Genomic DNA, 12,417 nt, shown 5'->3' on the forward strand with positions numbered 1-12,417 from the left:
CCAACTATCTATCCCCATCTTCACTACACCTTCAGTAATTTGTTGACAGCGGTTTAATGTGCTGCTTCCTCTTCTGTTTTTATGTTCTTTTGAGTTTATGTATTTTTATATTCATTCATTCTCATTTTAGTGGGGTTTGGGGATGAAGTACTGATAAATATAGTTCAGCACACCATATTTAGTTGAGACATAATTTTTAAAGCTGTCTTCTGCTTTTATGACCTCCATTTTCTAAATTAAACACCTTGTTGGGCTTCTCATCTTGCTTTGCAATTATTATGGGACAGAAGCATTTCACATTAGATTCTTAGCTAAGGCTTCTCTCAAAAGATATATTTCATTCTTGTCTGTTACATCGTTTAGAATTTACATAGTTTCATTTGCTAGTATTTCAGTAATAGTCCTTGCCTTGCTTTACTGCAGATTCAACCCTCGCAACATACTGTAAAAACACAAACCCACCACTGAATCCTTGATCTTGTGATTGGTGCTTAATGCCACCAGATGGCGAGCATGAGCTCTTGTCAGACAGTTAAGGCAAGAAACTTGAAGTGGGTGCTTTTTTCATATTTTATATAATGAAACTAGAGTACCTAAATTTGAAACAGCCAGCTTTTGAAAAAGCTGGTAATGGTTGTATTACAGCAGAAAATCATAGGCTTTGGACTCAAATGGACTTGAGTTTCAATCCTGCTTCTAATTGCTACTCTATGGCGTTAAACATAAGTTTCATAGTTTATTAGAGCTTCCTTATCCTTAGAACTGGGATAATGATAACTTTTTTGTGTAATTGCAGGGATTAAATGAAGCAATGTATGGAAAACCCCTAGCCTAGTGACTGGCACTCAGTAACATTAAACCACTCTCTGTCACTTCCTTTTCTTAGAGCTCCTGCTTCCTTTCTTATTTAAGAGTTTGTGTCTAAAACTTGGTAATACAGTCTTTTGTGAAAGTCTGTTGTAAGCTCTTAGCACTGATAAACTCAAACCACACATCATCCGTATAAGGTATAGTTAATGACTAGGAAAAAAGCTAATGATTCTATCTTTCCCCTCCGTTTAAAATACATCCAAGAGTGCACAAATGCGAAATGATCACCCAAATGTTATACTTCTCTTCATTCTGAATCTTTGCCTGAAGCCAAGTGCCCATGTTGTGATTTGCTGTTAAACTTAAAACTTCTGCAGTCCTCTCTGTATGTAATACCATCTTTTGTAAAAGTCTGTTGTAAGCTCTTAGCACTGATAAACTCAAACCACACAACATACCTGTAAGGAAATTATTAATTTTATCTGTATTTTAAAGACGGAGAAATTAAAGCACAGAGAGATTGTTAATTCACCTGGGACACATAGCTTAAATGCCATTTCTCTTTTTTTTTTTTTTTTTTGAAGAGAGAGGGCCTTACTCTGTGTCCCAGGCTAGAGTGCAGTGGCATGATCCTAGCTCACTGTAACCTCAAACTCCCGGCCTCAAGTGAGGCTCCTGCCTAGGAGTAGCTAGGACTACAGGTACACACCACCACACCTGACTGTTTTTTTTTTTTTTTTTTTTTTGAGATACAGAGTCTCACACTATTGCCCAGGCTGCAGTGCAGTGGCGCAGTCTCTGCCTACTGCAGCCTCTGCCTCCTGGGTTCAAGTGATTCTCCTGCCTCAGCCTCCCGAGTAGCTGGGATTACAGATGGACGCCACCACGCCCAGCTAATTTTTGTATTTTTAGTAGAGATGGGGCTTCACCATGTTGGGCAGGCTAGTCTTGAACTCCTGACCTCAAGTGATCCGCCCACCTCCGCCTCCCTGAGTGCTGGGATTACAGGCATGAGCCACTGCGCCCGGCCCACACCTGGCTTATTTTGAAAATTTTTTTGTAGTGTTGGGGGTCTTGCTGTGTTACGCAGGCTGTGTTTTGACCTGGGTTCCAGTGATCCTCCCATCTTGGCTTCCCAAAGCTTAGGTATCTTTTCAAAAGACTAGAAAGAAACCAAAATCGTCATAAACTCTGGATGACAAGATTATGACTGGCTTAAATTTTTCTGTCTTCCATTTTTTATAAAATGTAACATGTATATAATTGGGGATGAATGTGAGAGCTGGAATGGCCACTGAGTGTTACTTTGATTCAGATCTCTCAAATGAGTAAACTGTAATTCAACACCATTAAATGATTTGCTTAGAATTCACTACTTCTGACCGGGTCACGCTGGTAATCCCAGCACTTCAGGAAGCCAAGGTGGGAGCATCGCTTGAGCCCCTGGAGTTTGAGATCAGCCTGGGCAACATGGCATAACTCTGTCTCTACAAAAAAATATGCAAAAATTAGCTGGGCATGGTGGCACACGGCTGTGGTTCCCAACTACTCAGAAGGCTGAGGTGGGAGGATCACCTCAGCCCAGGGAGGTTGAGGCTGCAGTCCTCACGCCACTGCATTTCAGCCTGGGTGACAGAGTGAGACCCTGTCTCAAAGAAAAAAAAAAAAAAAAATCCACCACTTCCTTTTCTTGAGCTCTTCTTTTTTTTTTTCCTCCTACTCCCCTTTGCCTCCATCCTTCACTCAGAATATTTTTAAGCCAAGCAAGATACTGTGAGATACAGTGGTTAAGCATATGAATTGGTTTGCTTTCAGGGAGTAATTTGACAATGTATGTCAAGTCTTTGGGCATTATGTTCAACTTCTTTATGGTTGCAGGGTTTTGCATGGTGAAAATTATAAAAATTCAGCTGCTAGGATCTTTGGTGTTTAAAAAGGTGAGGGGAGGTAAAAACCTAAATGCCCAATAATAGGGATTAAACTGGTAAAATAATATTGTCATTTTAATAGTCAGATAAAATGATATAGATGAATATTCAATGACACAAGAAGATATGTATAAATATTGTATTATAACAACTTAATATTTTAATTGGTTACATTATATGTCGCTATCCCTTCAGAATAGAGAGAAGTGACAGTTTCAACACAAACTGAAAAATTTGTAAGATAATGGCTGCTGTTTCTAGGCCTGTAAACATTCATTTACCCAAAGAAAATCAGTTTTTTTTGTTGTTGTTGTTTTGTTTTGTTTTTTTCTCGAGACGGAGTTTCGCTCTTGTTGCCCAGGCTGGAGTGCAGTGGCGCGACCTCGGCTCACTGCAACCTCCGCCTCCCAGGTTAAAGCGATTCTCCTGCCTCAGCGTCCCGAATCGCTGGGATTACAGGCGCATGCCACCATGCCCAGCTGATTTTTGTATTTTTAGTAGAGACGGGGTTTCATCATGTTGGTCAGGCTGGTCTCGAACACCTGACCTCAGGTGATCTGCCTGCCTCAGCCTCCCAGAGTGCTGGGATTACAGGCGTGAGCCACCGCGCCCAGACCTATTTTTCTTTTCTTTAAAAGAAGCTTTTACTTTAAAAAAAAAAAAAAATTATCAAGATTTTTTTTTTTAATCATAGGGCAATTACCTTAGATCATCAAAATACTTTCCAAGGTTGATTGACTGTTAATAAAGTTGGAGTATTTGGTAGCTAGTGCTTATTTGTATTTTGGGATTATCTTATTTTTCCCCCACTGTGTCTTTTCACTGTAATTTAAAATTATGTTTTAATATTATGACAAAAGGACAAAAGCTCTGCTTGCTTTGAGGTGAATGTACATAGGCATTTATCCTTTTTTGATGTTTGCTTTTTAGGGTTCATTTTCTTGGGTATCACTACATTTCTTTCAGTGAAGCAAGCCAGTTAATATATAGTGTCGGGGGGCAAAGAGGTTGGAGGGAAGAGTTTATAATTTTTTTCTTGTTATTTTCAGTCAGAACTACTTCCTTTTGAAATGTATTTTTTTCCATCTCCAGTGGCTGAGAGTATCTTGATTTGAGGTCCCTGAGTAGCAGATGCTTTGTGTTGAGAGTAACTAATTAAACAGCCCTGTTTTTTGTTTTTGTTTATTTTTTGTTTTTTTTTCTTTTTTAATCATTCCAGGTCTTGTCATGTCTTAGGAAGTTTGAGCCTATAGCCCAACTGAGTGGATTGTTATTCCATATTAGTATGGTCTTCAAGATATCAAAAGTTAAATATGTATGAACACATGAATTACATTTTCACACTGTCTCTTTTTTTCCTCCAGATAGCACAACGATAGAAAAATTAAGAGCTATTTGTTTAGACCATGCCAAACTTGGAGAAAGCAGCCTTAGTCCATCTCTTGACTCACTTTTCTTTGGTCCTTCAGCCTCACAAGTGCTATATCTAACAGAGGTTGGTTTTTTGGGTTGTTTTGTTTTGTTTTTGTTTTCTTTGTTTTTCCTTTTAAATTTATTCTGTGTTCTTTAAATTTGACCTTTCATATGGTAAGGTGAATGATTTGGGTAAAATTGTAATGAAATAGTTTTGAAATGAAATATTAATTTGAAAATAAATAATAGTGAGATGGTCAAGAGTTTCTTGGCACTGACAATAGTACAAATAGAAGTTATTAAAAAAAAAAAAAAAATCTTTTAATACAGCCCTCTCCCCCTCTTCTCTATTTTTCCAGGTAGTCTATGCCTTGTTAATGCCCGCTGGTGCACCTCTGGCTGATGATTCCTCTGATTTTCAGTTTCACTTCTTGAAAAGTGGTGGCCTACCCCTTGTACTGAGTATGCTAACCAGAAATAACTTCCTACCAAATGCAGATATGGAAACTCGAAGGGGTGCCTACCTCAATGCTCTTAAAATAGCCAAGCTTTTGCTAACTGCCATTGGCTATGGTCATGTTCGAGCTGTGGCAGAAGCATGTCAGCCAGGTGTAGAAGGTGTGAATCCCATGACATCGGTAATACAGACTTTTTAAAAATCATTTTATAATAGTAGATAGCAATTTTTAAAGTAAAACTAATTAGTATTTTAAGTGTAGAGTTCAAGGTTGACTTAATGTTCAAAGTACCTTATTTCAGAGGTTTTCTTTATGATGTTTGTATTGAAAGTGCAAATACTTTTCGCTGACTGCTGATAATCAGAAGATAGTTTCTCCCTGCCCACTTAAATCTTGCTTGACTTTCATTTATGTTAAACCTAACAAAAACTCCATATGAATCTCTTATTAACTTGTGCCTGGCAGATATATAAAGACACAGATTGTAATAAGAGATATAATTGGTTTATCTTGTTGCTTGTTTCCCTTCCCACCTTGGGCTTAAACCCAAGTTCTGAGCTTATTCTGACTCGGTTTCTGCCTTGGTGGCATTCTTGAGCCATGTCACAAAAAATTCTCAAGACATGCCAGAATTTGATACTTATTTATGAGAGATCAAACTATGCATTTAATTCTAAGTAAAATTTTATAAACATCATAAATGAGTGTTTTAGTAAGTTACTGATAGAAGGTGAAAACTTCAGGGATAAAGATTTTCTTCTTTAGAAATGGCTTAGGTTTCAATTGCGGAAATCAGAATGTTGATATTTATGGTAATATCACATATAGTTGTTTTAGCTATGGTAATATTGTGGTTATGTTTGAAAGGAAGAGCCCCCTATATTTTTGAAGTGATTGCTGAGATACTTCCAAGTGAAATTACATGATATCTAGGATTTGCTTAAAAACAATCCTGGGGTGGAGAAGTGATGGAAAGCAAGGGAGGATAGTCAGATTCAACAGTTTGGTTCACTGGCGATAATTCCTGAAGCTAAGTAATATGTACATGGGAGTTAATTATACTACTTTTGACACTTTGGTGTGTGTTATGAATTTCCTGTAAAAAATGGCTTAAATTTTGTTTTGTATCACAGGTCCCATCTTTGTTAGGATTTTTTTTTTTTTTTTTTTTTTTGAGTAGCTCTTATTAGGTAAGTAAAAAGACAGCTTCTTGTTAGGATAAAAACAGATTTTTGTCATGATCCCTGACACAGATGCTTAATGAAGTACACAGAAAACAATTACATGTTTCCACTTTCACCTTTCTCCAATATTTATTCAGAGAATGTGCCCCTATGGATACAGAGGTACATAATAACCTCTAATCTCAACGAGCTCACAGTAGGGAGCCCAATGCAAACTTAGTAATATAGAAATATCTTAAAATAATATTGTAGAAATATTTACAGTATATATATAGGAGGGGAGTTACAACTTGAAGGCAGTCAGAATTACCTCACTAACAACTACTTAATGAAATTGTCACTGATTTAACAACTTGATTATAGTATTAAGTAAAAACTAGGGTACCTTTCATACATTAGTCCTCTTACTGCTTTTTCAGTATTCCTTAATTTTCCTTTTTTTCAAAGCAAAATGTGATAACAATGGGAATACAAGGCATGTACGTAAAAGATGTACAATACTTTACCGAGTCTCTAGAAGGGAACCAGTCTATTTAGTGTATCATTATCCCCTGCAAGTTAAGCTGAGGCCAGATTTAGAGACACGAGTTGATTGCTCTAGAATGGGGTTTTGCAGACACGTGGCACTACAGTGCACAAGAAAGAGAGGAAGCCCACTTTGTTGGCAGTGCTTTTTGTGTAAGTTGCCACAGGTTCTATAATGTGTATATGCAAGGAAGTCGTTCTGCGGGAGTGGGTGATGAATGAAGAGCAAATGGTTAGGTCTGGTTATGTACAAATTATTTACTCCAAATAAAATGGTTAACTTTTTTCAGATCAACCAAGTTACCCATGATCAAGCAGTGGTGCTACAAAGTGCCCTTCAGAGCATTCCTAATCCATCATCCGAGTGCATGCTTAGAAATGTGTCAGTTCGTCTTGCTCAGCAGATATCTGATGAGGTTAGTTTTATCAAGACTTCTGTCACAATTTTAACTTTCCTAGGCCCACTTATTTTAATCACTGTCTCATTCTATAGATAATGCCCCCTTAATATCAGTTTTGTCTACTATTAATATTAGTACTTTGTGTTTTTAATCAACTTTATGTATAATAAACAGCATCCTTTTAAAGTATACAGATTGGGTGATTTTTTTTTTGAGACGGAGTCTCGCTCTGTTGCCCAGGCTGGAGTGCTGTGGTGCCATCTCGGCTCACTGCAACCTCCACCTCCCAGGTTCAAGTGATTATTCTGCCTCAGCCTCCACAGTAGCTGGGATTACAGGTGCCCGCCCACGCCACCCCACCCCATGCCCGGCTATTTTTTTATTTTTAGTAGAGATAGGGGTTTCACGATGTTGGCCAGGCTGGTCTCGAACTCCTAAGGTCAGGTGATCTGCCTGCCTCAGCCTCCCAGAGTGCTGGGATTACAGGCATGAGCCACCATGCCCGGCCCAGATTCAGTGAATTTTGACATATATGTGTGAAACCACTGCTGCCGTCAAAACCGAATGTTTTCATCACTCTTTATGCCCTTTTGCAGTTTATTCTTTCCCCAGGTAACCACTGCTCTTTTTGTCCCTAGAGAATATTTTTTGTCTTTTGGAGTTTTATATAGATGGATTATAGTGTGTGTTCTTTTGTGTCTGGCTTTTTTCACTAAGAATAATGACTGAGAATTACCTGTGTTGTGTGGATTAGTAGCTTATTCGTTTTTATTGCTAACTAGTACCCATTATGAATATTCCACATTTTGTTTATCCTTGTACTTGGTGAAGGACAGTTGGATCATTTTCCCTTTTTGGCTGTGAATAAAGCTGATGTAAACATTGTGTACAAGTGTTTGTGTAGACATAAGTTTTCATTTTTTTTGGATAAGAAACTACGAGTGGAAAGGTTGTCATCTTTTTAGTGTTAAAATGTAATAGTAAAGAGCTAGATAACTTGGGGAGCGTACTTTGTTGTATTGCTATTTAAAGGCGGGAGGTGGGGAATAAGCCAAGTGCAGTGGCAGATGCCTGGACTTCCACCTACTTGGGAGCATGAGGTAGGAGGATCTCTTGAGCCCAGGAGTTCGAGGCTGTAGTGAGCTATGATCACACCACTGTACTTTAGACTGGGTGACAGAGCCAGAGGGCCCCCTGCCCCCACCTTTTTTTTTTTTTTTTTAAGACAAAGGCAACTTGGGAATTTAAAGACAATGGTACTAATTCCTATTTCCTTTACAAAGTGAAACATTTTTGTTTTTCTAAACATAATTTCACTCTCATTCTATCAACAGTTCTATTTACTCGTTATCTTGCAGGCTTCAAGATATATGCCTGATATTTGTGTAATTAGAGCTATACAAAAAATTATCTGGGCATCAGGATGTGGGTCGTTACAGCTAGTATTTAGCCCAAATGAAGAAATCACTAAAATTTATGAGAAGGTAAGAATTATCACAGAACTATATTCCTTGTAAACAAATGTTTCTTAATTGTGCATGTGGTTTGATTTTTATTAGCTTTGCTATTTTTAAAAATTGAATCACTTGCATCTTAATGGTTGAAAATTAATTGATAGCTATGTTGAGAATATGGTAAAATTTTACTTTGAAAATGAAGTACTTAAGAATCCTGCCATGGGGCTGCTTTTTAAATGAAATTGCCTTTTGCTGCTTCTTGTGGGGGTCAGATATAATTGTCTCATACTGAATTTGCTTTATCCCATTCTCTTTTTTCTTTTATCATCTTTCTGTCCTGCGTAAATTTTGGTTTGTCAGTTATGGTATGGCATTTAAGTATTTTTATTTTAAATACTTCTTTGGGTAATTTGTTCTTGATTGTAATTTTACAGACCAATGCAGGCAATGAGCCAGACTTGGAAGACGAACAGGTTTGCTGTGAAGCATTGGAAGTGATGACCTTATGTTTTGCCTTGATTCCAACAGCCTTAGATGCTCTTAGTAAGGAAAAGGCTTGGCAGACATTCATCATTGACTTACTATTGCACTGTCACAGCAAGTAAGTATCTTTTTTAATTGTAAGAAACTTACTTTTGTAAATGGAGTGAATTAATTTAGGCTGGCAAAATGTGTCCCAAAAATTAAATATTTATTGTCTCTATGGCATATTGGTATTGAGGAAAATTTTATTATTTAAGAGTGTTTTGCTTAACCTAAATATTTGGTTTTAGTCTCTGCAAATGCCAATATTAATTGCCAGAGCATGATTTTTTTCTAATCTTAGAATTTAGTTTTACCTAGGAGGTATATAGATTAGCCTATTTCTAAAAATCTAGTTTGCAAGATTTAAATCATGTAGGACATTAGCCTCCTATCTTAGATTCCTAGATGTCAGGTTTTTTAAAGCCAAACAGAATTTGATATGAAATTTGTAAGACAGGGTCATTGTAAGAACTTTTGCAGTTTACACTGATGATAAAGATCAGTTATAAAGCTCATGTTTTCATTTCAAGAGCATTTAATCAGTGGCAGTAATTTTGTTCTGGGTTTCTTTTTCTGCAAGTCAGTCAGATTTATAGAAAATGTTGGTTTCCATCCTCTTGTATCAATCTGATCCTGATCTTCGTATATGGTAACTTTATTAACTTGGGCTCTAATTTGTGTCACCATTGTATGTAATTAATCTGTTTTATCTGTATTTTATGAAAAGACACAGAAAATGTTTACTTTCATCATTCCATCGCATGCCATTCAATAATGACAAAATTCATTGATGAAGGGTTGATGTAAAGTCACAATAAGCCATTTGTTGAAATGAAGCATAGTAATAAAGTTTTAAAAATGTACATGCTGTAGGGGGTAGGGTTCAACTTGCCCACTCGAGAGGATGTAGAGTCTGAAGTGGGAATGTCAGTTTAGAGACTAAAGTGATTTAGTGGGTTTAAAGTGTGAATATCACCTATTTTAAGAAGTTTCTTGGGTAAGTTCTTCGAAGAAATCCAATCCAACCTATTCAGAAACTCTTAATAGGATCCCCACAAATCTGGTTGGGCATGCTACCTCCTTGAGAAGACAATTCTGCACATTGGAAAAGATAAATAGGTTTAGTAAGTCTAGTTCCATTTAATGATGCATACATGTGGGAATGGTGAGGATAGGAAAGATGATTAGCCAACAGTATTAATGACGTCAAACCTGGAGGGTAGCAAGTTTGTTATTCTGTGTTGATTTTTAAAAATCTTAAATTAGGAACTTATTTCATCTCTTAGTCTAATAACTATTAAGGAACTTGATTTAACAGAGTTTTTTGCCCTCTACCCTTTATGAAAATTACCCTTATAAGTCAGAACCATTTTGCCCCTCTCTTCCCTGAAACTTGCATGCAGTGCGGTAAAGTACTGTAGAAAGCATGTTACCTTATTATGTCACCATATTGTCTGCAATAATAAGGAGGGTGTTCTAAGTTAGGATCTTTTTGAATTTTAAGTACGTGATTTTTATAAATTTCTGAATACCTATGTAGGTTCAAAATCCATTATTTCCCGTTTGTAAGAATTTGTCAGCAAGTCCGACTTGGACATTAATTATTGGCATTAATATTCTAAAATCTGAATCCCCAGGCCGGGCATAGTGGCTCACACCTGTAATCCCTGCACTTTGGGAGGCTGAGGCAGGTGGATCACCTGAGGTCAGGAGTTCCAGACCAGCGTGGCCAACATGGTGAAACACCGAGTCTACTAAAAATACAAAAAATTAGTTGGGTGTTGTGGTGGGCGCCTGTAATCCCAGCTACTTGGGAGAGTGAGGCAGGAGAATTACTTGAACCTGGAAGGCGGAGGTTGTAGTGAGCCGAGATCGCGCCATTGTATGTACTCCAGCCTGGGCAATAAGAGTAAAACTCCATGTCAAAAAAAAAAAAAAAAATCTGAATCCCCAAATACATACTGGCCCCAGGGGTTTCAGATAAGGGATTGTGAGCTGTGTACAAGTCCGCCCCTCAGATGGAGTTTATAATCCTATAGTAACGTTTAAGCATAGTTATTTACAAGGTACTTCTCAATCCCTATAGCAACTCAGAAGTAGACTTTGCTGATGGAGAGGCACAAGGACTGTAGAAATTAAATGACTAACAAGGGCATAATCATCACTAAATGCTAACACTAAGACTGAAGGTTTTCTGCCTCTTGAGTTCTGACATTTCTGCCACACAAATTGGGCTCTGGGTGTAATTATAATCCACCAGCATATATGTGAATCCCTACCTATGTGCTTGGCAATTAAAACCAAAGTCAAATAAGGCAGTTCTTGCACTCAGGGAACTTTGAGACAGAAATTGGTGCCATAAAAGGTAAAATACTTTGAGAATTGGAAAGGCAATAACTTATTTTCTACCTGGAAGGAGCAAAAGTGAAGGTTTTGTGCAGGATGTAGCATGTAAGCTCATGTTTGGGTAGGATTTATATGTGCATAAAAGTAGAAGATGGTCGTTGCCAGTGTGCTGTCTCTCTCCCTTTCTCACTCCCAGTTATGTGGCTTTTACTTCATGTGTCTTTGAACTCCATACACTTTCCTCCTCATGGTCTACCCTGATCTAAGCAGTCTGGACCTATTGCCTGGACAATCGTAGTATCCTTGATCTTCCCACCTGTAGTGTTGTACTCTTCTAATCTGTTGACTACACTGCAAGCAGAGTGATCTCTAGAAAATATGATCACGATGCTTTCCTGCTTAAAATCTTTCCATGTCTTCCCATTATCTTTGAATTAAGTTCAAACTTTTAAATTTGGCTTATAAGCACTCCATAATTTGGTCCCTGCTTCTACTCATTCGGAAGTTTCAATTTAAATGCCACATATTCTAGTAACTTTTCCTTATCCCTAATCTAGGAAAGGTTTCCTAAACCTCTGTTCCTGTTAGATGGTCTGCTTCCACATCATGACACTGACCTTATTTTGTTGTAATTAGTTGCAATGGATTTAAATTCTTTTAGATAAACGATATTCTTTTCTGCTGTTTCCACAGCCTCTTGTTTTATTCCCTGCCTAGTTAACTCACTTACGTTACCTCTCTGATCCCGCGAAAGCATTTGACTTTGCCACTCCTGGGATAGTGCTTTCAGAGCAGAGCTGAGTATTTGGTTTAATGTTTAGAAAAGGAGTCAAGGATAATACCGTACAGGAGGTTAGTGGGAGTCAGTTTGACAGAAGGCCTATGATGCTAAGGTCTAAGCAGTGTTTGATTTTAATGTGGTGTAGGCAGTCTCATGTATATGTTTGGTAAGTATTGATCAAATACCTATTGTGTACAAGACACTACCCACTGTGGATATGGCAAAACAGACAAAATCTTAGCCTTCTAGGAGCTTACATGCCAAAAGGGATGGGGGAAGAGAAGGCATGTGAGAAGTATATCAGATAGGAATAAGTGCTGTGGGGGTGAAGTAAAGCAGGAAAAGGGGCTGCGTAGTACGGGGTATGAGTGGAGTTCAGTATTTTATAGGGTAGTTGAAGAAGACTTAACAAAGGTGATAGCTTTGTTCAGAGGTCACCTTTTATCATTACCTTTCAGAGCAAAGTAATAATCCATGTGGCTCATGGGGAAAGTATATTTTAAGCAGAAAAAACAACAGATGTATATGTCCAGGCACGTTAGGAACATGCCTGACATGTGAAAGAACAGCAGGGAAACTGGAGTGGATG

At 37.8% G+C, this 12,417-nt stretch overlaps 1 protein-coding gene across 7 annotated transcripts in view; it reads left to right on the plus strand.

The window, feature by feature from the left end:
• The window catches only part of USP9X (ubiquitin specific peptidase 9 X-linked), a 150,918-nt gene that overhangs the window by 97,326 nt on the left and 41,175 nt on the right, over positions 1 to 12,417 (plus strand). For all 7 annotated transcript variants that reach the window (XM_063634497.1, XM_055269208.2, XM_063634496.1 and 4 more), the window contains exons 22-26: positions 4,103 to 4,233; positions 4,511 to 4,789; positions 6,609 to 6,734; positions 8,078 to 8,203; positions 8,611 to 8,777. In XM_063634497.1, the coding sequence (XP_063490567.1) occupies positions 4,103 to 4,233; positions 4,511 to 4,789; positions 6,609 to 6,734; positions 8,078 to 8,203; positions 8,611 to 8,777 (829 nt within the window). The remainder of the gene's footprint in view (positions 1 to 4,102; positions 4,234 to 4,510; positions 4,790 to 6,608; positions 6,735 to 8,077; positions 8,204 to 8,610; positions 8,778 to 12,417) is intronic.

This window comes from Symphalangus syndactylus, chromosome X, assembly GCF_028878055.3.
Source record: "Symphalangus syndactylus isolate Jambi chromosome X, NHGRI_mSymSyn1-v2.1_pri, whole genome shotgun sequence".
NCBI lineage: Eukaryota > Metazoa > Chordata > Mammalia > Primates > Hylobatidae > Symphalangus > Symphalangus syndactylus.